Source organism: Hemicordylus capensis, chromosome 17 (assembly GCF_027244095.1).
Source record: "Hemicordylus capensis ecotype Gifberg chromosome 17, rHemCap1.1.pri, whole genome shotgun sequence".
Lineage (NCBI taxonomy): Eukaryota > Metazoa > Chordata > Lepidosauria > Squamata > Cordylidae > Hemicordylus > Hemicordylus capensis.
The window spans coordinates 9493074-9519053 of record NC_069673.1 but is presented as its reverse complement, the minus strand read 5'-3'; the positions used below and the strand labels follow the sequence as shown (position 1 = coordinate 9519053).

General features: G+C 47.1%; 1 protein-coding gene across 2 annotated transcripts in view; it reads left to right on the top strand.

Annotated features, from left to right (window-relative positions):
* Positions 1–15126: 15126 nt before the first annotated feature.
* Positions 15127–25980, top strand: part of CERCAM (cerebral endothelial cell adhesion molecule) — a 33553-nt gene continuing 22699 nt past the window's right edge. The window contains exon 1 of one of the 2 annotated variants that reach the window (XM_053281661.1): positions 15127–15246. In XM_053281661.1, the coding sequence (XP_053137636.1) occupies positions 15242–15246 (5 nt within the window). In that variant the 5' untranslated portion in view covers positions 15127–15241. Of the gene's footprint in view, positions 15247–23663; positions 23941–25980 lie in introns of those variants that run through there. The other variant, XM_053281659.1, reaches the window with a different exon arrangement.

Genomic DNA, 25980 nt, shown 5'->3' with positions numbered 1-25980 from the left:
AAGTAACTTGGGTGGGGAAGTAGTGCTCAGTGTAGGAAGTTAGACATGAAGGCTGCACAGCTTGGATTGGTCCTGATTAGTGACGTGGATCAGTGGGGAAGCGCACCAACTCCTTCCAGTGGGCTGTCATTGGCAGAGTGCTGAGCTCTGACTATGGAGACCGGAGTTAGAATCCCTGCTGGATCACAACCCTGACAAGCTGACCTTGTGTTTACCTTTTCATGGACGTTGAAGTTTTGGCACACTTTTAATTTTCCAGCAGGTTTCTTATTTTCTGGGCATCAGAATTAAAGTGTGGGTTTTTTAATATATAGATGCATAAAGAAAGAAAAGATAGGGCCCTTCTCCGGATGAGGCCATATCCCAGTGGCAAAGCATTTGCTTTGCATGCCGAAGGCCCCAGGTTCAATCCCTGCCACCAGCAGGTAGGGCTGAGAGAGCTGCTGCCGGTCAGAGTAGACCATTCTGAGCTAGCTGGACCAGTGCTCTGACTCAGCCAAAGTTTGCTTCCTGTGCTCCTGCCTTTGAAGGGCAGATGGGTGGTGAGTGGCAAAAGGGCCTTTTTGGTGGTGGCATCCTGTCTGTGGAATTCTCTTCCCAGGAAAGCTCATTTATGTCTTTCCAGTGCCAAGTAAATCGCCTTTTATTTATCCAGGCATTTAAATCTGTTTCTCAGATCTGTTCGGCGCTGCTTTTTTCTCGTTTAGGCCGCCTTGCTGTTTCCAGACACCTCTTTCGTACTGCTGTTTCGATTGTTTTCCCGCAGTCCTAAGCTGCCCTGCAAGGCTTTGTTTAATCCCGAAGGGCAGGATAGCCAAGGTATTTTAAATAATACAAAATGCCAGGACACGCCGCCCCAAGTGGGATCCTGGACCCCAACAGCTTGGGGACTCCTTTTAACTTTCTTCCTTAACGTCCCGTCTTTTCCTCTCCTTTCTAACATTTTCTTCTCCCTCCCAAATTACTAGCCGAGTTAATGAAGTTATGTGATCTTAGATATAGGAATTGTCTAAAATTTCTCTTCCGTTTTTCTCTCTCTCTCTCTCTTTCTTTTTTCAGAAATCTTTCCTCTCCTTGATGCTTTCTGCTTGACTTGTAATAAAGAAAATATCTTGGCTGGTCTTCTCCGGTTGCCTGGCAACCCCAATTGAAGGGAAAAAAACCCTGGAGAACAAAATGTAACCAATCGAAAGACAAAGCGAAAGATTTTGGTGACATGTGGCCCTTGTATGAAAAAGGGCCAGTCTGAAAACATCCCCGATGTGTTTTACTTCTGACCAGTGGGGCTAGCCCACCCCCCCCCACTCGCTTCACTTTCTTACACCAATAAATATGGATTAGTGGAATACTTTTTCCCACAGTGCTGAAAAGATTGGATTGATCTTTGCTCCCCGTTTATGTACCATCCTGACAAGCTGCTAAACAAAATTAACAGGGACGAGTCAAAAGGAGTGAACCGGGTTCTCAAGCGAGGGCAGGAAAGACAATCGGCCGAATCAGTTTGAACCTTGCATATCTTTTCAGGTGGTAAAGGGGAATGAAACACGTCTCCCCAAAGGAGAAACATTTGGAGTCCAAATTATTATTATTTTTAATCCCGATCCGGGGAGGCGTTGTGGGGTGGGTGGGTGAGTGCCTCAAGAGTTAAGCCCCATATGTTTATTCCAAAGAAGAGTTCCACTTTATCTTGGCGGATAATTCCGGTTCGAATCCGGTGCAGCAAACTTGTGAAGAACCCCAAAGAATGAGCAAATTCACAGAAGCTTTTGTGGACTCCAGACTACGAGAGGTTAAATTGACTTGTGAGGGCCTGATCCAGCTACCACGGGGACAGGTTAGCCATAGCAAGTTGGCTTTCGGTGGGACGTTCAACCGGGTCCAATGCATGTTTCCTCAGAAGTATGTAATAGATTAGAATCCCAGAATATTTGAGTTGGAAGGGATCTTAGAGGAACATCTTCATGTTCAGTGCAGGAATCTGCTACAGCATTTCCAACCCATGTGAACACCCTCAGTAGAGGAGAATCCACCACTTAGGAATACGACGAATATTTATATACTGCTTTTCAATCAAAGTTCCCAAAGCAGCTTACACACAGAAAGAAAGAAAGAAAGAAAGAAAGAAAGAAAGAAAGAAAGAAAGAAGGCTCCCTGTCCCCAAAGGGCTCACAACCTAAAAAAGAAACATTTTTTTTGTCTCTAAAAAAGAGAGACACCAGCAACAGCCACTGGAGGGATGCTGTGGGGATGGAGAGGGCCAGTTGCTCTCCCCCTGCTAAATAGAAGAAAATCACCACTTTAAAAGGGTGCCTCTTTTCACTTCCTGTGGCAGACTGTTCCACTGTCCAATAGGAACAGCGAGGAAATCCTTCGAATGGCTAGCCTGAATCTGCTTCCGTATCATCTCAACCCATGGATTCAAGTCTTCTCTGCAGCAACAGAGAACAAGCCAGCTCCTTCTTCTGTGTGACAGCCCTTCAGATATTTGAAGACAGCTATGCCATCTCCCTTTAGGCTCAAGGGGACGTAGCACTCCTGGGTAGAAAAGGATGTGCAATCGTAGTCATTACTCTGGGGCAAAATAGATGAGACGGGGTAGCTTAAAATGTGAGACATGCTGAATTCCTATAAAGCATGTTGGGGGCAATTTAAAGCATGTTGGGGGCAATTTAAACTTCCTCCACTAGTGCTTATGCCTCCCCACAGCTCCCCCCCCTTCCTGGGATCAGGTACATAAGAAGCTGCTGTCAGTAGACAGCATTGGCCCATCCATTTCAGTATTGTCAGCACTGACTGGCAGCAGCTGTCTAAGGTTTCAGGCAGGGGTCTTTCCCAGCCCTACCTGGAGATGCTGCCAGGGCTTGAACCAGGGTCCTTCTGCATGCAAAGCAGATGCTCTGCCACTGAGCTACGACACTATCCACAAATAGCCTCCACCACCAGCAAACGGTCTGGAGAATGTCATTTTGGCTGTGGTGAGGGATTGGAAAAATAGACTGGGGAAGGGTTCGGTAACCCTCTGCCACTTACCCCATCCTGCTTTAATTCTTCCCATTACCTTTTAGGGTAATTCAGCCCCCGTGAATACAGACACGCTGGGCATGCTATTCGAACATCTTGCTTTCCTCCTTAAGAACATAAGCCCTGCTGGATCAGGCCCAAGTATCCAGTCCAGCATCTTGTTTCACACAGTGGCCGACCAGATGCCGCTGGAAGCCTACAGGCAGGAGTTGAGGGCATGCCCTCTCTCCAGCTGTTACTCCTTCTTCCTAATTAGCTTTCTATCCCCTTCCTGCAAAGAGCTCAGGGTAGCATACATGACCCCCCCCGATCCATCTTATCCTCACAACAACCCTGTGAGGTAGGCTAGGCTGAGGGCCAAGCTAAACATGGCAAGGGATTTCTGTGGCTGGAACCCCCTCCAAGTTGCTGCAGAGGGGAAGCAAACCCATCCCCTGCTAACTGGGCAAAGAGGCACCTTTTACCATGGTGATTCTCTTTATTGAGCAGGGGGAGAGTAACTGGCCCTATCCACCCCCAGCACAGTACTTCCAGTGACTGTTGCTGGTGTCTATCTTGGTTGGGTTTTTTTTAGAATGTGAGCCCTTTGGGGATAGGGAGCCATCTTATTTATTTATTATTTCTCTGTGTAAACCGCCCTGATCCATTTTTGGAAGGGTGGTATAGAAACTGAATTTATCATCATCATCATCATCATCATCACTGGAACATCTGCAAAAAATACAAGCTACCTGTAGCCAAACATTGGTGGGACCATAAAATTGAAAAAGTTGTCGAAAATGAAGATGTAAAAATATTATGGGACTTCCGACTACAAACAGACAAACATCTGCCACACAATACACCAGATATAAATAACTGTAGTCGAGAAGAAAGAAAAACAAGTCAAAATAATCGACATAGCAATACCAGGGGATAGCAGAATAGAAAAAGAAATAGAAAAAATAACAAAATACGAAGATCTACAAATTGAAATTGAAAGGCTGTGGCAGAAAAAGACCAAAATAACCCCAGTGGTAATTGGCGCCCTGGGTGCAGTTCCCAAAGACCTTGAAGAGCACCTCAACACCATCGGGGCCACAGAAATCACCATCAGCCAACTACAAAAAGCAGCTTTACTGGGAACAGCCTATATTCTGCGACGATATCTATAACAGCATTGTCAACAACATTGACAATAAAATTCAGCCATCCCAGGTCCTTGGGAAGGACTCGATGTCTGGATAAAACAAACCAGTCAATTACACCTGTCTGACTGTGTAAACAAGAAATAATAAATCAAGAATCCTAAAGAACTATCAAATGGCGCTTTCATGGACTTCCGGCCACAAGAGTCCATGATTGGCCACAATAAAACGATTTGTTAGGGCCCGATCCAGCTGAAATGAGCCTTCCTGAAATCACTGGAACAAGTTAGCTTTGGGGCAGATTTGGATCGGGACTATGGCATGGGAGGGGAGATGTTCCCACCTTTGCCCCTTGTGCTATAGCTCTGATCCACTACACACACACACACACACACACAGAGGGCAGAATATGGCAAGGTTTTCTCCTCTGTGGCTAATAGCTGCTTGCAAGGGAATTTAAATCAGGACACTGGCACACAATAAAGGGTTGACTCCCTTGTTTCCGGCTTTGTGGGCCTGACCCAAATCCCCCATGGTTGCTTTTTGGGAAAGGAAAAATAATGGAGAGTTCTGGTTGACTCCCTTGTTTCCGGCTTTGTGGGCCTGACCCAAATCCCCCATGGTTGCTTTTTGGGAAAGGAAAAATAATGGAGAGTTCTAGTTAATTGAGAAAAGAGGCATCTTTTAAAATAGGTGATTCTCTTATATTTAGCTGTAGGAGAGCAACTGCATGGTGTAGTGGTGGTTAGAGTGCTGGACTAGGCCCTGGGAGACCCGAGTTCAAATCCCCATTCAGCCATGAGACTTGCTGGGTGACTTGGGCCAGTCGCTTCTCTCTCAGCCTAACCTACTTCACAGGGTTGTTGTGAGGAGAAACTCAAGTATGTAGTACACCGCTCTGGGCTCCTTGGAGGAAGAGCAGGATATAAACATGAAATAATAATAAATAATAATTAATTAATAACAACTGGCCCTCTCCATCCCCAGCACAGCATCCCTGCAGTGGCTGTAGCTGGGGTATCTCTTAGGTTTCTTTTTTAGATTGCTGCCAGCCCTTTGGGGACAGGGAGCCATTTGATTTATTTATATCTATGTAAACCACTTTGGGAGGGCAGCTTATGGTGAGGGGTCATAGCTCAGTGGTTAGAGCACATGCTTTGCCTACAGGAGGTCCCAGCTTTAATCTTGGTCACTGTCAAGAAGAACCGCTCTTTGCCCTAGAAGGACCCTTAAGAAATGCTGCCAGTCAGTGTTGATAGGACTGACCTGGATGGGCCAGGGGCTTAACTCAGTAGAAAGCCACTTCAGAGGATCCAAGAAGCAGTCTTTCGTTTCCGTGATGACTCTTGTATTCTTACAATGGAATCCTCCCTCCCCAAATTGTCTCCTTTTCTGTCCCATTCTGTACCTCTGGGCTTCCCAACCCTGGGTCCCCAGATATTGCTGGATCACAACTCCCATCATCCCCAGTCACAATGGCGGGGGATGATTGTAGTCCAACATCTGGGGGGCCAAGATGGGGAAAAGCTAGTTGTTGCTTCTGCCCCCCAATGATGACATCATTGAATTCCATCTCCTATGTATTTGATCAACCTATATATTTTCTTGACCAAGAAAAGCCTGTCCCTTTAAGTGGGGCTGTTTATGCCTCTTTGCTCTGGAGCTTGAAAGTCTCCATTCTGCAGATGAAATCATCCACAAATTAAATTTTAGCCTGGAAAGAAAGAAAGAAAAAACCATGGTAGAGAATTTTTATTTATTTTTTTGGTAGAGCTGGGTAAATATAGCAGTGCTCAGTTAAAAACACACCCTTCCACCTGCTTTTAGCTTCCCAGTGGAAAAAAAAATATTGGGAGTTTGCAGAACAGGGGAGACACTGAGATCCTTTCTGTAGCCACCATGGTTGCTGTCGGCTGGTGATGAAGAAGCCGCTGAATTTCAGCCGGTCATGGATGGGCAGAAGGTAAATCTGGACTCTGCTTTGCTCTCTCAGTGGTTTCTAGCAGATCAACAAGGTTTATCCATTTCCAATTGTTTAAAAAATGGCAAGTAAACAATCTCCTCTATGGCTGGTGTATGCTAATGGCTTCCCTCCCAGCCTCAGTTTTCCTCCTCTGTAAAATGGGAGCCTTCCTGGCCTATCTTTGACCAGGTCTTCGTGCTGGCCATTTGCGGAGTTTCATGTTAGAATCCCTGATCTATAATAACACAGATGTGGACCTCTTTATGCAGCTTATCCTCGAATAGGACTCGTGGGTGTGGTGGGCCATGGGCCATTCTGAGCCACCATTCTAAATCTGGCTCACCCTTTTGCTTTGGTGAGTGCTCAGAAGTCTTATATCAATGCTAAGTATGTTTGCTTTAAAACATGCTTCTGTCTCTGGCACAAATCTTATTTCGGCCAAACATATTGAATTCTCCCAGCGTCCCCAAACACTTAATGCCTTTTCCTTCAGAAGAGACATTTTGCAACCCTCACCTCCAAAAAACGTACCTTGCCAGCTTTTTTGCTTTCCTCCCATAAGTTGCCAGGAAAGAAAAAAGGACACGGATTTTTGAAAAAGTGAACTTATTTCCAGCTTCTCTCCGCCTCTAACGCTCCTTCCAAGAGAGCAAGACAAATATTTCTCCTGTAAAAAGCCAAGAGATCTTTTAGCCAAATTCCCAAATGCCTTCGGCACCAGCATGCTAGTCCCAGAAGATATCGGTTCGGTGAAAAGTCTGGTAAGCTGGATGTATTTTCTCAAACTTTCTCCCCATTTCTAAATATTTTTGCGGTCTAGATTCTATCCTCTTATTTTCTGTGGTCTCAGGGGAAACAAGGATACGAGGTGTGTGTGTGTGTGTGTGTGTGTGTGTGTGTGTGTGTGTGTATAAAGAGTTAGAAGAGACAGAAGATGTGGGGATATTTTTAGAGTTTTTCCTATGTTGGTCAGTGTTTAGGAAATGGACCCACAATGTGCTCAGCGGTGCTCTTTCCTTTGAAACCTGAACTCACACTTGGGGTAGCCCTACTATGAAGCAGGGTAAAGTAGGGGGCTTTAGGCGGCAGATCTCAGGGATGGCACAGCAGCCCACCCAGAAGAACCTGCCCAGAGCTGGCTTGCAGAGGAAGGGACACAAAATTAGCGTTTCTCCCACGTTTCTTCTTTCCTGCCTGGAAGGAAGGCAGATTTGAGCAGGAATTGAGAAGGAATTTAACAGGGAAAAAGAGAAACTGAAGGGAAAGTCGAGGGTGCTTGTATTTGGGCAGGAAAATGGCACAGGCCAACATTGCTTAGACATCATCTCTAAATTGGAGCCGTTTCAAAGGCCTGTGGTGGCTCGGTCGTGAAAGCACTTTGCACATGTTCAAGGACACATCTTTTATTTTTCACTTTGCATGTTCGAGCATTGAGCTGGCAGAGGGAGCTCCTTCCGAGGTTTAGTCCTGGTAGCTCGGGATTCAGATGAAATCTGCATAATGATAATTAAGAGATTTTGGCTTCTTGAATGTACAGCTGACCAGGAATAAGCAAAAGGCCAAGTGGATGCTCATGCAAGTGTCAATGGGTTTTGTGGGGCCCTGGATTGAGACTTGGACTGGGATGGCTTGGGTTCAAATCCCACCTTGGTTGTGCCTCTCACTGGGTGACCTTGGACTAGCAGAGAGAGAGAGAGAGAGAGAGAGAGAGAGAGAGAGAGAGTGCTCCAAAGTCACTCAGGGCTGAGCTCGGGTCTCTCTGCTCCTCGTTTAACCACTACTCCTGGGTTTCCCAACCTTGGGTCATGATTGGACTACAATGCCCATCACCCCCAACCACAATGACCTTTAGCCAAGTTGGGAACCTCTGGGCTAGTCAACAGACTCTTCTGTTTTCTTGGACTACAACTCGTACTGCCATTGTGGCTGGGGGCGATGGGCCCTGTAGTCCAACAACACTGGGAGACCCAAGCTGAGGAACCCTTGCAGTGTGCTAAGCTGGGGAAATGGATCCTTCTCCTCAGGTTCCCTCACACCTGGCAGCGTTTCTGTGTCAGAATGACGTCCTGTGGAGAAATGAGCCATGTCGTGTGGTCTGAGTCAGTTTAATGGGTCTGTTTTCTTGGAACGGCTTCACGCCATTGCCCTCCAAATCATGTGCGCCTCGGTGGCAGCGACGTTTATTTTGCGTCCTTCTCACTCCCTCTCGGACAGCCTCCACTGTTTCCTGCGGAGAGAGACATCCCCGCACGGCTGGTCGGTGGCTGGCGGTGCAGGGATCCCACATCTCCATTCCTTGCCAAAGGGTCTTCACAAAGGCCTTTTGACTGTAGCCTAAGTGATGAATCATTCATTCTCTCCCTAGGCCGGTGGACTCCCTGTGCCCAGAGGGAGGGTGTGTGGGGTGGCCTCTCTCTCCCCTTAAAAAGTCACCAAGAAAAGGGGGTGAGGGGTTTGAATTTCCCCAAGTTTCACCCCTTAAGGGGGTGAGGGGTTTGAATTTCCCCAAGTTTCACCCCTTAAGGGGGTGAGGGGTTTTAATTTCCCCGAGTTTCCCGTGACAGAAGAACGTGGAGGGAGAGTTTTTCCTCTGAAAGGAAAAACGTTCCCATTATCTCATTCGCGGGTACCTGAGGCAGGCTGCAAAATTCTGCCCCATTGTGTGTACCCCTCCCTCCTTATCCCCATGCCTTTTTTTAAAAAAAAGCAGGGGTATCTCAGCGGCTCGCTGGTGCCCCAAAGGTCTACCGCCTGAGGTGACTGGTTTCACCTCACCTCATGGAAGGGCCGCCCTGCTGGTTCCACAGAGTTGCGTGCAAAGCTGGTTTGCTATCCTCCATTTTGTCGGATGCTTGCTCCTGAATGAATAATTGAATTACAGTCATTGATTGATTGACTGACTGACTGATTAAGTGCCATCAAGTCAGTGTCGACTCTTAGCAACCACATCGATAGATTCTCTCCAGGATGATCTGTCTTCAACTTGGCCATGAAGGTCTCTCAGTGGTCCATTCATTGCTGTCGTCATCGAGTCCATCCACCTTGCTGCTGGCCGTCCTCTTCTTCTCTTTCCTTCCACTTTCCCCAGCATGATGGACTTCTCAATGGAGCTGGATCTTCAAATCATGTGTCTGAAGTATGATCGTTTGAGCCTAGTCATTTGTGCCCGGAGTGAAAATTCTGGATAGATTTGTTCTATGATCCATTTCTTTGTTTTCCTGGCTGTCCGTGGTCTCCTCAAAAATCGTCTCCAGCACCAAAGTTCAAAAGCGTCAATACTTTTTTTCTATCTTGCTTCTTCGAGGTTCAGCTTTTGCATCCATAAAGTGTCAAGGGAAAAACCATTGTCCGAATGGTTACGTTACAGTCGTAGACCAGCAAAAATCGACCGAATGAAGAAACCCATACTCTAAACCGCCGTACATAAACATTGTGGTGGGGAAAAACACACCTCATTAAATGACAATGCTCAATTGTCATCCTAAACCAAATAAGTGTTATCATGAATTAGTTTATGGCAACAGATAGGAGCATTAACACAAAACTTAGCGACCCTGTCAGAAATAAGTGGATTCTGGTAAGAGAGGAGAGTAGGCCTCCTCTGACCTGCCGGGCGTATCTGATAAAATTGGAGTAATAAAAACAAAATGGATATCATGACAAAAAGGACAATACAGAAGAACCTGGCCCACAGTTTCCACTTCCCTCACGTCATAGGGGCCCCTACAGGCCTAGAGGGAAATCTGACCTGAGGAATACAAATACCACAAATATTTATATACCGCTTTCCCACAAAGGTTTGCAAAGCGGTTTACTTAGATATAAATAAATAAAATGGCTCCTTGTCCCCCAAAGGGCTCACAATCTAATAGAAGATAGACACCAGCAAAAGCCACTGGAGGGATGCTGTGCTGGGGATGGACTACAACTCCCATAATCCCTATTGACCACTGCGGCTGGGGATCTTGGGACCTGTAGTCCAATAACGGCTGGGCGGCTGAAGATGTGCAGGCCTGCTTATAGGGTTTAACTTCCTCCTGCATAAGAGAGCGATGAAATGTTCTGGTGTGTTTTGTGATATCTGTTTTATATAACAGCAAATGTTGTTATATATACATATGCATAGCCTGCAGTTGCCTTGAAAACAATCAACGTATTATGATTTAGAATGCTCAGAGCCTACGCTAACCTGTACTCTGCACATCAACCCTGCGAGGCAGGGTGGTATTGTTCCCATATTGCAGATGCTATTACCAGGGAGACCTGAGTTCAGATCCCCATTCAGTTCATGAAACGTTCAGTGAGTTCATGAAACTCACTGAGTGACTCTGGGCCAGTCCCTTCTCTCTCAGCCTAACCTACTTCTCAGGGTTGTTGTGGGGAGTACAGGTTAGTACTTCTCTCTGGTCACCTCTCTGGACTCTTTGGAGGAAGAATGGGGATAAAATAAAATAAAATAAACTTTTGGAATTTGCTGCCACAAGATGTGGCGGTGGCTACTGGCTCTGATGGCATTACAATATTTATTTCATATTTATTTATAAATATGATCATACACACACACACACACACACACACACACACACACACACTTACTTCATATTTATTTATAAATATATAAAAGGCAATTAGGGCAAGTTTATGGAGGAGAGGTCTATCAAAAGCAATGACCCACTATAGCTAAATGGAGCCTCCAGATTCAGAGGCAGTATACCTTAGAGCAGGGTTGCTTAACCTTAGGTCCCCAGGTGTGGATGGACTACAACTCCCATCATCCCCAGCCACAGCTGGGGTTGACGGGAGTTGTAGTCCATCCACATCTGGGGGCCCAAGGTTAAGAAACCCTGCCTTAGAGTACTAAGTTGCTGGGGAGAAACTGGGAGAGCGCTGTGGACTTCCCAGAGGTTTCTGGTAGGCTAAATTCAGCATACTGGACCTATGGTCTGATCTGGAAGGATTCATCTTAAGAATACAAGATCTCTGGATTCAGTTCACAAGCAAACTGCACACATCATGAAAGTTTCAGGTCTGCATCTGTCATAGGAAGCTGCCTTGTACTGAGTCAGACCCTTGGTCCATCTAGCTCAGGACTGTCTACACTGACTGGCAGCAGCTCGCCAAGGTTTCAGGCAGGAGTCTTTCCCAGGCCTATCTGGAGATGCTGCCAGGGAGGGAACTTGGAACCTTCTGCTCTTCCCAGAGCAGCTCCATCCCCAGAAGATCTTGCGTAAGTAGACTAGAGTCAAAATGCATCTGTGCAGGCATGCCTGCCCTCCCAGACAGTGGACTTGTACAGAATCAAGGGTGTTTGCTGCACCCTAAAAAAATCAAGAGCACTTAACTTCTAGAAACTTTGTTCTTAAACGAGTACTTAAACAAGTTTCTTAAGAGTACCCTGCCTCCCACAACAAGGCAAAATAAGGCTAGTCTTTTGCAAAGACAGATGCTTAAAAAAGGTGTTGTCGTCTGCCCCTAGAAATGCATTTTTTAAAAAGACTGTGGGTGTCTTTTCCAGAAATCCAGGTTCCTTCGAATCGCTCCGCTCCACAAGTCGACTCCTGTCTCTCGCATTTCTCCATAAAACATGGCTCAATTTTCTTCTCCCCCGCAAAGCTGACAGTTTGATATCGCCCATTGTCTCCTTTGCTCCAAGGTGCTTCATCCTTCATTTAACCCATAGCCTGAGTTCCCAAATTCCGTGAGATCCGGGCCGCATCTGGCCTGCTCCTTGACTGCTTAAAAAAAAAAAAAAAAGGAAACGGGAGAAGTTTTCACCCCTTTCTTTCTCTTTTCCCGCCCCTAATAAATTCTCTCACTTTTTTTATTTTATTTTAAGAAAAAGAGCCCTACCAAATTCTTCAGCTTGGCTCTCAAGTCCGGGGGGATGGAGAAGTCTTTGGCCTAGAGAGGTGGGAAAACCCTCTAGGAAGCAGTGACCCATACTTTCTCGATTCTTCCCAGACCCCCTCCTTTCTCTCCCACCCACCAGGACTTCGGTCAGTTCTAGTCCAAACTCGGGCAGCTGTGACCACAAACAAAGCTAGTCCACACACAATAACCTTCTGTCCATCCCCAGATCCTGACCGGTGGGGTGGACAGAGGCCGGAGCTGAAGCCATTCAAGGTCCGTACCAGGATCCTGCTGGCAGAAGACAATATTGGCAGTGATGAAGAGTAGCTATTTCAAAAGGTTTTGTTTTTCGGGTGACCTCCAGAGGCAGGCTGACCCATCGCCCCCGTTTTCCCCCGAGCCCAGCCACCGGCCCCAATAGCAACTGTCCACATTCCTGACCTCGGGAGGGGGAAAAGTTTAAAAACTCTCAGGGCGGCAACAATAACAGTGTCACGGAATTGATTTAGGAGGAGTGCTTTCCATGACAAAGGCCAGACAAAGGGAGACCTCGAGGTGGGAAAGGGAGAAAAGGGCTTCCCTCTTGCACAGCCCGGGAAGGAAACGCCATGTGGATATATAGCAGCCTTCTTGCTTCTTGGGGAGGGAGGAGAAGAGGCTGGATTTCACCTGTTCGCCCTCCCGTCTGGCCCTCCACAAAGGTCCCCCCCCCAGCCTCGCAAGTTGAGCACTAGCAAGTTGTATTACATTTTAATCTGGAGCCGGCCCTCTGTGTCCTGATGTATAACCTTCTTCTTTAACCCCTGCGAACTGAGCAAAGAGACGCCTTTTTAAAATGGCGAGTCTCTTAACTTTAGACAGGGGAGAGCAACTGGCCCTATCCGACCCCAGCACAGCATCCCTCCAGTGGCTGTTGCTGGTGTCTGTCTTGTGTTTCTTTTTAGATTGTGAGCCTTTTGGGGACAGGGAGCCACCTTAATGAATTATGTGTTATTAATTTTTTTATATGTAAACGGTTTTGAGGACTTTGGCTGAAGAGCAGTATATAAATATTTGTAGCAGGAGTAAACTACATGGAAGTTGAGGAGAGCTGGTCTTGTGGTAGCAAGCATGACTTGTCCCTTTAGCTAAGCAGGGTCCACCCTGGTTGCGTATGAATGGGAGACTAGAAGTGTGAACACTGTAAGATATCCCCCCTTAAGGGATGAAGCCACTCTGGGAAGAGCAGAAGGTTCCAAGTTCCCTCCCTGGCAGCATCTCCAATATAGGGCTGAGATTCGTGCCCGCAACTTTGGAGAAGCTGCTGCCAGTCTGTGGAGACAATACTGAGCAAGATGGACCAATGGTCTGACTCAGCATTTGGCAGCTTCCTATGTTCCTATGAAGTCCATTTCTGCTCCCCACAAGAAAGAGACCAGGCATTCCTATGCCTTGGCCTCCTTTTCACGGGAGCCATCCTTGGGGGAGATTCCTGTTGCTTGCTGAATGGATTCACAGCCATGAGGGGGTCTCCTTCCTCTTAAAAACAAACAAAACTCTTTTCAGACATGACGTTGGTTAAGTGCATGCCTAAACAAACATGTAAATGGAGACCAAGGCTCCTAAGGTAAGGTAAAGTGTGCCATCGATTTGATTTCGACTCCTGGCGCCCACAGAGCCCTGTGGTTGTCTTTGGTAGAATACAGGAGGGGTTGACCACTGCCATCTCCCGCCCAGTCTGAGATGATGCCTTTCAGCATCTTCCTATGTCGCTGCTCCCCGACATAGCACCAGCGGGGATTCGAACCGGCAACCTTCTGCTTGTTAGTCAAGCATTTCCCCGCAACGCCCCTTAAGGTGGTAGTCATTTAGACAGAGTCCCTTTTAAATTTGAATGTGTTTTTATCTATTGTGGTTCTTATCTGTTTTGGTGAATTTTAAATGTTTTAGAGATTTTAATCTCTACGCCGCCTAGAGGTTTCTATATTAGGCGATCTAGAAATTCAACAAAGAAATAAATAATAACGTGGGAAGTCCAATCTGGACTGGAGCTAGGGCAAAATCCGTTAGGTTGGTAACTGGGACTGTAAAGGGTTAAGTGCCTCCCTCTCCCCACTGCAGTCCCGACACGGATCAGGACCTCTATGGTGAAACCAAGGTATTCATCTTCTTGTGTCAACTCCTGGAGGATAGATAAGAACAGCCCTGCAGGATCAGGCCCAAGGCCCATCTACACTATCACCCTGTTTCCCACAGTGGCCCATCAGATGCCTCTGGGAAGCCCACAGGCAAGAGATGAAGGCATGCCCTCTCTCCTGCCGTTGCTCCCCTACAACCGGTATTGAGCGGCATCTTGCCTCTGAGACTGGAGGTGGTCTATAGCCATCAGACTAGTAGCCATTGATAGGCCTGTCCTCCATGGATTTGTCTAAGCCCCTTTTAAAGCCATCCAAGCTGGTGGCTTTCACTACGTCCCATGGCAGAGAACATCATGTTCCACTGACTTACCCTGGAGGTGAAGATGTGGATGATAACTCATGGGTTAGAGAGATCTGGGTGTGTGTGTGTGTGTGATAATTTAAGAAGTTGTGCCTTGCCTTCATCACTTTCTCAGGGTGGTTTGTAATTTTTTTAAAAAAATTGAAGTATATAGATATATATATTTCAGAACCCTAATAAAACAGCTCAAAACAATGACAGCCAATTTAGTGAGGCTGGTAACTGAGATTGCTGATAGAGAGAAAGAACATCGGAAGCTTCTATATACTGAGTCAGGCCCTTGGTCCATCCAGCTCAGTATTGTCTACCCAGACTGGCAGCGGCTTCTCCAAGGTTGCAGGCAGGAATCTCTCTCAGGCCTATCTTGGAGATGCTGCCAGGGAGGGAACTGGGAACCTTCTGCATGCAAGCGGGCAGGTGCTCTTCCCAAAGCAGCCCCATCCCCTAAGGGGGAGATCTTCCAGTGCTCACACATGTAGTCTCCCACTCAAATGCAAACCAGGGTATGCCCTGCTTAGCAAAGAGGACAATTCATGCTTGCTACCACAAGACCAACGCTCCTCCCAGATGGAAATGTACAATCAAACGCATCTAAAAATAACCTGATTAGGACGTGGCACCATTATACTGACGTCCCCGCAAGGATAACTCTTGCCCAGAAGGAAGAAAAGAAAATGGGTGGGTGAGACAGAAAAGAATGGATTTCCCAGAAATCTGGAGCAAGATGCTATTTTTAACTGTTGTCGCTGGCTTTCACTTTCTAATCTTTGGAACAGCTGGGTTGGGACGGTAGAGACAAATCATGGGGTAGGTATGATTTTAGAATAATCTGGTGAATTCTTCGGGGGGGGGTCTCTTGGTCCCTGGAAGAATAATTGAGCTTAAATCAGGGGTCCTCAAGCTGGAGTCCTTAGATGTTGCTGGATTACAACTCCCATCACCCCACGCTACAGTGGCCATCTGGCAGGGGGTGATGGGAGTTGTAGTCCAGCCGCATCTGGGGACCCCAGCTGGAGAATGCCTGGCTTGAACATTAGGTATTAACTTTCTGAATGGAAGCTCAAAAGTGGAAGAAGGTGCCAAGGAGAATTGTGGAATGTGTGTCCGGGAAGACCTTGGGACATAGAGCTCAGCAATCATCCATCAGTGGAGAGTTAAACTGGATGTGATTTGCAAAGCAATTCTGTGTGGCAGTTGGCAGTTCTGCTGCATTTCAATAGGGGTGTGGCAACACTTTTTGCCACTGTTTGAACTTGTCAGGGAAAGCAATTTGTTCTTAAAAAGTGATGAGAGAAGAGAAATTCCACATAATGTTACTTTCCCTTCTGGCTTTTGCATTTAATGCCTTAGCCCAGGGAAGTTCCCAACCTTTGGCCCCCAGAGGCTGTTGGACTACAACTCCCATCATCCCTTTGGCTGTTGTGCCTGGGGATGATGGGCACTGTAGTCGAATGGAATTAGAGGACCCAAGATTGCGGAGCTCTGTGCTATACTATACCACCAAAGAGAGTAAGCCATTCTGCCCTGGGCATAGAATATCTTGGGGATGATTCATACATATATGCCAGTTTGTTTCCAGGTCCAATACAAGGTGCTGTTCTTCAGCTTTAAAGTTTTTAACGGTTTGGGGCCTGGATCTCTGAGGTGCTGCCTGCTCCCAAAGGTTGCTGCCCATTTGACAAGGTCGTCAAGGTCTGGGATGGGGTGGGCTCCGCTCCTGGTGCCGACAATGAAGGAGGATCACCTGTTGTGCACGCCGGACGGGGCCTTCTCATTTGTGGCCCCCAGAATCTGGACTGCTCTCTCGGCGGCCATCTGCTGCTCAGTCTCCATCACAGTCTTTAGGAAGTGAGTGAAACCTTAGCTTTTTACCCAGGCTTTTATATGACTGTTTCTATTGCTGCTGTTTTGTAATTTTTATGGTTATATTGTGCTTGGTTTTTAATTGGGTTTGTATTTTTCTATTTTAGCTTCATATTTTTATTGTATCATGTTTATAGTCTTGGGTTAATTTTGTTATGAACTGCCTTGAGATGGTTTTAATGAAAGGCAGTATAGAAATTTAACAATAAATAAATTTTATGTGCGTGCATCGATCTGTCTGTCCTTATACAGTACCTTATTTAGTGGGGGTATATCTTATGCTACCCCTAAAAGAGCAAAGAGGCACCTTTTAAAAGTGGTGTTTCTCTTTATTTAGCAGGGGGAGAGCAACTGGCCCTATCCGTCCCCAGCACAGCATCCCTCCTGTCCTGGGATCTATCTAATGTTTCTTTTTTTAGATGGCGAATCCTTTGGAGGACAGGAAGCCATTTTATTTATTTATATCTCTGTAAACCATTTGGGGGGCTTTTGTTGAAAAGCGGTATATGAATATCCATCGTATATGAATATTTGTCATATTGGTACCCCGATTTCCTCCAAGTGCTGTGCAGAAGTGGAGTTATGGAGGCTAGGCTGCATGCTGATCCCAGAAAAGAATTATTGTCCTTTCTAATTAGAGAGCTTTGTTGATTTTGCAGAGGTTGAGATGGTCCTCAGCGGTCTGGCAGACAAAACTTCTGCTGATACTCAACCAGTTGCAAAATCCACGCGGCTGCTAGAAAATGGAGCCCTACTGGTCTTATGGTAGCAAGCATGACTTGTCCCCTTACCTAAGCAGGGTCCACCCTGGTTACAAATGAATGGGAGACTAGAAGCGTGAGCACTGGAAGAGATTCCCCTCAGGGGATGGAGCTGCTCTGGGAAGAGCATCTGAAGTGCCAAGTTCCCTCCCTGGCAGCATCTCCAAGATAGGGCTGAGAGAGATTCCTGCCTGCAACCTTGGAGAAGCCGCTGCCAGTCTGTGAAGACAATACTGAGCTAGATAGACCAATGATCTGACTCAGTATATGGCAGCTTCCTATGTTCCAGTTGTCTGACGAAGGTCATAAGGGGAGAAGCACATTTGATCTCCCGATAGTCCTCAGAGTTCTGTCCGGCATTTTATACACTGTGTTATAAAGTGAAATCCATTGGCTGGAATTGGTCTGTGTGTTTCGCCTTTCTCAAGATGTGTGTCTTATAATAGTTGTGTTTTGAGCGCACTGTGTTTGAAGCATTTGCTTTGAAGCCATGAAATGCTTCCACAGTCTCTTCCAAAGACAGTCCAACCCATTCTGCCTCCTTCTCCGGGATCACAAACTCCTTATACTTATGATAACTAGCCTCTCTCTTTGCGGGGTCGTCAGGAGGGCGAGAGGGATCCTGGCGTGCAAGGCTTAAAAGCATTGCACGCTTCAGGTCCTTGCCACACCCAAACACTGTTGCTCAGGGGTACAACATCTGCTTGGCATGCAGAAGGTCCCGGGTTAAATCCCTGGCAACATCTCCAGGTAGGGCTGGGAAAAACTCCTGCCTGAAACCTTGGAGAGCTGCTGCCAGCCAGTGCAGACCATCCTGAGTTAGATGGCCCATGGGCTTAACACAGCAGGAGGTAGCTTCCTATGCCTGTCTGCTTTGCACAAACATGCGGTGAAAGAGCAAGCATGTTGTGCAAGCTGGTTATGCTACCATGGGTGGTGTGTATTTCAGACCCGAGTTGCATGAGTGCAGGGGCGTAACTATAATAGGGCAAGGGGAGACAGTTGTCTGGCGGCCCACTGCCTTAGCCCCCCCCGAGGCAAGTCACATGACTGACTCCCCCAGCCAAGCACCCACCCCGGCTTCCTTCACTTGTATTCATCCTCCGAAATTGATGTGCGTGTTAAGACCTGGAGCGACCAGAACAGCATGTCTTTCTCCAGTACCATTCAATGACTTGCATCGTCCACAATTGACAAAACCTTTTAAAAAATCATTTAGGATGTTGTTCTGTTGTGGCACATAGGTGTTATATACATAGACATATAGATATCTAGATGATATACTGTATAGATATATAGATGACATATAGATATATAGATGATATACTGTATAGATATATAGATGACATATAGATATATAGATGATATACTGTATATATATATAGATGATATATAGATGATATATAGATATATAGATGATATATAGATGATATATAGATATACAGATAGATATAAAGTTTACTATGCTTTTTGTTACCACTATTCAGCCTCCTTTAAGATTTCTTTAGCACTTAGCACTAGCAATAGCACTTACATTTATATACCTGCTCTATAGCTGGAAGCTCTCTAAGCGGTTTACAATGATTTAGCATATTGCCCCCCAACATTCTGGGTACTCATTTTACCGACCTCGGAAGGATGGAAGGCTGAGTCAACCTTTACTTCATGAGCTGAGCTTCAGTGAGGGGGGGACCCATTTTAAAATCTTGTCTCTGGGCCCACTCCAACCTTGCTACACCCCTGCGCGAGTGCAAACATGCTTACGTGTGTTGTGTGCCTCCTGCTAGGCACCGCAGGGAATGTTTGTGAGAGGGCACCATTTCTGGGGTTTTTGCACTTGTACAATTTTCCTGACGGGGCTGGAGGAGAGCTGGTCTTGGGGCCACAAGCATGACTTGTCCCTTTTGCTAAGCTGGGTCCTCCCTGGTTTGCATTTGAAGGGGAGACCCCATGTGTGAGCTCTGTAAGATATTCGACTTAGGGGATGGGGCTGCTCTGGGAAGAGCACCTGCATGCAGAAGGCTCCAAGTTCCCTCCCTGGCAGCATCTCCAAGATAGGGCTGAGAGAGACTCCTGCCTGCAACCTTGGAGAAGCCGCTGCCAGCCTGTGTAGACAATACTGAGCTAGATAGACCAAGGGTCTGACTCAGTATATAGCAGCTTCCAATGTGGTCCCCGGCTGCCCTGGCTTCTGCTGCCTGTACTCGGGTAGAGGAGTAAGTAGATGAGGCTTCTATATCCTGAAATAAGTATTTCAAAAGGCAAGACGTATAATATTTCACGATGGCCTTGTTACAGACACTTTGCTATAACATTTCCACCTGGTGGATGGGGAGTTGGGGAGCGAAACATGTTTTTGGGGGAGCACCTGCTAGCCTTTGGGGGCAGCTCTAGGGGTGAGTCATCTTGTGTAGGGTGGTCGAGTGGGGATCAAGGCTGTGTGACTCGGTTTTAGGCACAGATCCAAAAGTCCAAGGCAGTGCTTGTCTGTAAAACATGGGTGTGTGCTTAGCAAGATGCTCAGGCAACCTTTGCTGAAGATGGAATTCTTGGACTAGGAGTCTCATTGGCTGGCTGAGAAGGGTTACCCACCCACCCCTTCTCCCAACAGGTTTGTGTGCATTATTTTGCATCTGGACCCATGAAGCCTGGTGCATTAGTGCCGCCTTCAGTTCCCAGATGGAACTGCATGCAGTGTCAAACTCCAGGCCAAAGGTGTGTGGTGGGTGGGAACTAGAATCCTGGAATATTAGAGTTGAAAGGGACCCTGGAGGTCTTATAGTCGAACCCTGAGCTCAAGGCAGGAATCTTGCTACAATATTCCTGATGGATGGCCATCCAGGCTCTGATGGAAAACATCAAACAAAGGAGAGACCATTGTGGTTGGAAGATGGTTCTGGGAAGGGAGCTAAACCCTAAAGTTGGAGCTCTCCGGTGTGGGTCCTCTGATGTTGCTCGACTACAACTCCCATCATCCACTGCAGCTGTGGATGATGGGAGTCATAGTCCAACACAAACTGGGGCCCTACATTGGAGAACCCGCATCCTAAGGAATGACAACCCTCCCCCCCCACATGTATATCCCACTCTTCCTCCAAGGAGCCTAGGGAAATGTACATGGCTAGGTTTACCCTCACAACAACCTTGTGAGGTAGGTTAGATTGTGGTAGGAGTGACTGACCCAGAATCACCCAGTGAGTTTGAATGGCTGAGTGGAGATTTGAACTCAGGTCTCCCAAGTCCTAGTCCAACATTCTAACCACAACACTACGCTGGCTGTAGCTGGTCCCTGCACTAAGCAGAGGGTTGGACTAGATGACCTCAAAGGTATCTTCCAATTCCAACGTGGTAGGTATCTCTCCTGATTTGATTCAGGGGGATTTCTTGACCTTGGAATCCAAAGCTGTCCATGTGTTTTGGTCCCTGGTCAATTACAAGCCCCATATTTACCTTTGTGGAATGCCTTGTGGAAAACATTAGTTTGTGTTCTTTCCTTCATTTCCCTTGTTTATATCCCTGCTTAGAAAAGTTCAAGTGGTTAGCCATCTGAATTATTTATTTTAAGACCTATTTACATTTGTTGGATGACCCAGCAAGACAAATCCATCCATTTAAGCAGCATTGAGGATGGAAACATCAAGCAATCTCAAAAATGTAATCACATTTCTGTAACAGTAATAAAAACAGCCTTACTGAAAACAAGAAACACATATACACACAGAGGCAAAAAGCTGTTTCACTTGCCAGAAGGAGCTGATAAACTAAGCAATGGCCAAAGATGATAGTTATATTTTTGTTATGTTATTTTCCCACCCATTACAGGCTAAAATTTACAGACCCGTGGCATACAATTCAAGCACAAAAGCAACTCCTATATCCTAGGAACCTGCTCTTGAAAAGGTTCAGCCCTTTGATGATCTGTGTATGCAAATAGAGAGGAGAGCTGGTCTTGTGGTAGCAAGCATGACTTGTCCCCTTAGCTAAGCAGGGTCTGCCCTGGTTGCATATGGATGGGAGACTATAAGTGTGAGCACTGGAAGAGATTCCCCTCAGGGGATGGAGCCGCTCTGGGAAGAGCAGAAGGTTCCAAGTTCCCTCCCTGGCAGCATCTCCAAGACAGGGCTGAGAGATATCCCTGCCTGCAACCTTGGAGAAGCCGCTGCCAGTCTGTGAAGACAATACTGAGCTAGATAGACCAATGGTCTGACTCAGTATATAGCAGCTTCCTATGTTCCTAAATATAGTCATATACATAAAGCAGCATACACAATCTATACCCCATTTGAGGGCTCCACTCCGCATGTTGAATTTTAGGAACATAAGAAACTGCCTAATACAGAATCAGATGTTGCTCCATCTAGCTCAGTATTGTCTACTCTACACTGACTGGCAGCGGCTCTCCGTGGTTTCATGCAGGAGTCTTTCCCGGCCCTACCTGGAGATGCTGCCAGGGATTGAACCTGGAACCTTCTGCGTGCAAAACAGATGCTCTTGTCATGGGGCGATGGGCCCTTCTTGAGAATCGAAGCTGCCATATACTGAGTCAGATCATTGATCTATTCAGCTCAGTATCGCCTACCCTGACTGGCAGCGGCTTCTCCAGGGTTTCAGGCAGTTTCCCCCAGAGACAGAGGCTCTGCCTCTGAGCTATGACCCCATCCCCAAAGATGGTGCACATGGGTCTCCCATCTGTCCACACCAAGCCCTGCTTAGCTTCAGCCAGGTGGCGGTGTCGTCTGCCCTCCGACCATGCTATGGGACTTGAAAAACGGATATGCATATACCATGTTGCACGGAAACATGTCTGTGTACAACATTATGTCTAGCGATGGTAACATGTTAAAGAGGAACTGTTTTGCAGGGTGGGTTTCTTTTTCAGAACGTGTGTGTGTGTGTGTGTGTGTGTGTGTGTGTGTGTGTGTGTGTGTGTGGTATCGGCCGTCTGCTTTGCATGTAAAAAAAAAAGGAAAACAAGGCGATTCTGGCCACTAGATGGTAGCATCCTACTGAGATAGCCTTAAATGCAATTCTCATATGAATGTGTGAGTTCATATAGTGAGATTGCATTTAAAACAAAACAAAACAGGCGTGTAAAATGCAAGCAAAATGGTTCATGATTTGCTTATTTATATCCCACTTTTTCTCCAAGGAGCCCAGAGTCCATGGTTATGTTTATCTCCACAACCACCCTGCGAGGTAGGTTAGGCTGAGAAAGAAGGGACTGGCCTAGGGTCACCCAGTGAGTTTCATGGCTGAGCTGGGATTTGAACTCGAGTCTCTCTGGTCCTAGTCCAACATTCTAACCTGGGGATGGGCAAACTTGCTCCTCCAGCTGTTGTTGAACTACAACTCCCATCATCCACAGCCAGGCTGTGGAGTTGTAGTTCAACAACAGCTGGAGGAGCAAGTTTGCCCACCCCTGCTCTAACCACTACACCACATTGGCTCTCAATAATAATAATAATAATACCTCCTTCCGCATTTCACAGGGAGGGGGGAATTACACTTCTCTTCTGACATTGGGGGCAATTTCCCAAGATCATGCAACCCCAATTGTCCGTTGTGGAAGTCTCTGCTCATGGCATTTCTTCACCCAGCAGAAATGCTCTTCAAACTGGGTGTATGCAATTGTTTTTATAAAGATGAAAATAGAATGCTTAATCACGAGAATGTAAGAAAAGCCATGTTAGACCAGACCAAGGGTGTGCTGGATAAGGCTGATGCTTCCTCGACTCTTCCCGGATCCGAGCATGAAGGCATGGTAGTCCTTCCAGTATCAGGAATTCCCAGGTAGACTTCCTTGGAACATGGAGGTTCCTTCCAGCTGTGGCAGTTTCCAGCCTTTGCTGGTTTATCAAATGTATTGAACGCTCTTTTGAAGCCTCTACCCCATAAAGGTAAAATAGTGGTTATACCAGGGGCAGAACCCAGAGAATATGGACCGTTCCAGTGCATGGCATTACAGCCACACATTTAAGAAGTACATCACCCAGGCATGCAGTGAGGACGAATTAAGGAGAAAGAGAGAAATGCCGAAGTTTTAGCCTGTCTAGAAGAAAGTCAAATGCAGTTTTGTGGAATCCCTGACTTGGAGCTGCAGAGGTTGACTAGGGGGGAGGAAATGCACTCTGCTGATGCTCAGAGCAACTACATTCTGGATTCGGATCTGGAGAGCTGCAGAGGTTGACTAGGGGGAGGAGGTGCACTCTGCCGATGCTCAGAGGAACTGCGTTCTGGATTCTGATCTGGAGCTGCAGAGGTTGACTAGGGGGAGGAGGTGCACTCTGCCGATGCTCAGAGGAACTGCGTTCTGGGTTCTGATCTGGAGCTGCAGAGGCTGACTAGGGGGAGGAGATGCACTCTGCAGATGCTCAGAGGAACTGTGTTCTGGACTGTGGGGTGGATGTTGGAGATCTGAGCTCTCTGTCACCCCAAACAGCAGATTTTCCGGCTAAACACACCGAGGCTGCCTTTTCCGAAGGGAGGCCGGCAGGCTGGTAGGCAGTCGAGGCTTCCCCCAAAGATCTCATTCCCTCCCCCACCCCGCCCCCTTGGCCCTGGCCCCACCCCTCCCCAGCTCCGACCTCCCTCCCCACCCCCAGCCCTGAATCAGCCTCCTAGAGATGAGGGCGCTGGTAGTGGCGTCTTGGCGTCTCTGCGCCCCCCTCCTTCTCCTGGGACCCTGCCTGGGGGTCTCCCCCCTTCCCGAGGAAGAGGAGGACGCCGGGGGGGAGAAGAAGGGGGCCCCAGCCGCGCGTCGGGAAGAGCTGCCCAGCGTAGTCCTCGCCATCCTCGCCCGCAACGCTCAGCACTCTCTGCCCCATTTCTTGGGGGCCCTGGAGCGCCTGGATTACCCCAAGGAGCGCATCTCCGTCTGGTAAGGGGGCGCGGGCGTCTGTCCCTCTCATCCCCCCTTTGTTTGCCCAGATTGCAGCCTCTAGGCAGGAGGGAGGGGTTGGGGGGTTAAACATGTTGGGGTTCCCAGGCTCACCCACAGTGTCCCCAATGGGGTGCCTTGGAAGGGAGTGTTGGAGTGGTTGATTCTTAGTTAATTGTGGGTCTGGGAAGGGCTGGGTGGGTGCTGTGTGTGTGGTTGGGGGTGTTTGGGGGGCATAAGGGGGAGTCTGCATATGAGGGTTGGGTCTCCGGATATCATATGGGGTCTACAAATGTGTCGCCTCCTATGTAAACATGGATTTGGGGTGCGTGACGTGGGGAGCCCCATATTTGCCTCTAGGCTCCGTGTGGGCTCTTGGAGATGGGGTTTTTGTTTGCAAACCAACGGAAGTGTTCTGGGGGGGCCCTTTAGGCCGTAGAAGTGTATTAAAGGCATTTGTGATTTCTTAAACTCCTAAAAACAAACAAACTGCTGAACAGGATAAACTTTGTCAAGTTGTTACAAACAACTTTCTGAAGAATGGAATTCTGTTGGTTGTATGTGGACATGATTCCCCCCACCCCTTTAAAAAATAAACTTAAAATATATATATTTTAAAAATCACAACAAGACCCTACCTGCAATCTAAGCAGAGGGACCCCAAAGGGAAAAAGAAGGCGAGGGTCCAGAAACGCAACAAGAAACACAACACCAAGATGAACAAATTAGGAAAGGCCTGTAGAAAATGCACAGTAGCCTTGAAGAATGCCACTGCCTCGGTATGGTTTGGGGGTGCTTCCATTAGTATGGATGTGAGCATATTTTGGGGTGAATCTGTGCCCTGTGTCTTGTGTTCAGAGGCTGGACATTTTCACCCCTCTAAAATGGGATTTCCCAAACGCAGGTCCCCAGATCGGTTGGACTACAACTCCCATCATTCCTTGCCATGGAGGCCATGGTGACAGGGGGTGATGGGAGTTGTAGTCCAGCCGATCTGGGGTGGAGGGCATGCTTGTGAACCCCGAGTCTAAAAGTATGATTTGGAGTGTAAAGTTTTCTCAGCAGAGCTGGATGACTTGCGCGTTGGGGTTTTTTTTGGTTTGGTTTCTGGGGTGTTTTTGGAGTGTTTTAGTTACTACTGATTTGGGGGAGGGGGTTGCTCTGGCAACGATCTCTCCAGATGCAATAGGAGCCCGCAAGCTAAATTAATACAGCGGAGCTCAAGGGAGAAAGCTGGATGATAGGAATTGTTCACGGAGAATTTCCCCTTTGTTTTCTGAGGTTTGCTTAGATGCTGCAGTGGAGATCAGCTGTGGTATGCCCAGGAAATAGCTGCAGAATGCATACCCAAAGTGGCTACATGTCCATATGTTGGGCCTGGGGTTTTCTCTCTAATGTGCCTCCCTCTGCCTCCGGGGAAGGGTACCTTCACTTGGAAGAAACCAAAGAAGGCTTTCATAATACTCCCTGTCTCACACAGTATTGGTGCTGGGTTGGATTGTATCAGAATTATTTGCACTTTGCTGATCCCTGAAGGCAAAATCCTGAATAGTTCAGGTGATACTTTTGGCGTGAAGCAGCTATGCTGCATTGTTCGGCTTGCAAGTTTCTGAGTTACACTGAGCTCTTCTTTCAGTCTTAATGATAGAGTTCGGTGTAACCGATGAGCGGAGAAGGGGTGAGAATCCCCACAGAGAGACTCCCCAAAAGGTTTGGATGAGACCTACTGAATGAAGCAGCTAATATGCAGATAATGCTAGTGCATTTTTGAGTTACACTGAACTCTGTGGTCACCAGGTCAACATTTGTTAAAGAAGAACAAAAGGAACTCCATATTAGCAATATGCTAAGCTAGCAAGTTTTTGAGTAACAATGTACTCTTTTTATTATTATTTAAAGAAGGTTAGAGTAACACCACCAGTTTTTTTGACTTGTGTGCAGAGAACTCTCTCGGCTAGCCTGTCATTTACCTCCCTCCATGAGGGTGCACTGTCCTAGCCTCACAGAATCTTTTCCCCTCCTCCCCCATCCGAGCAGTTC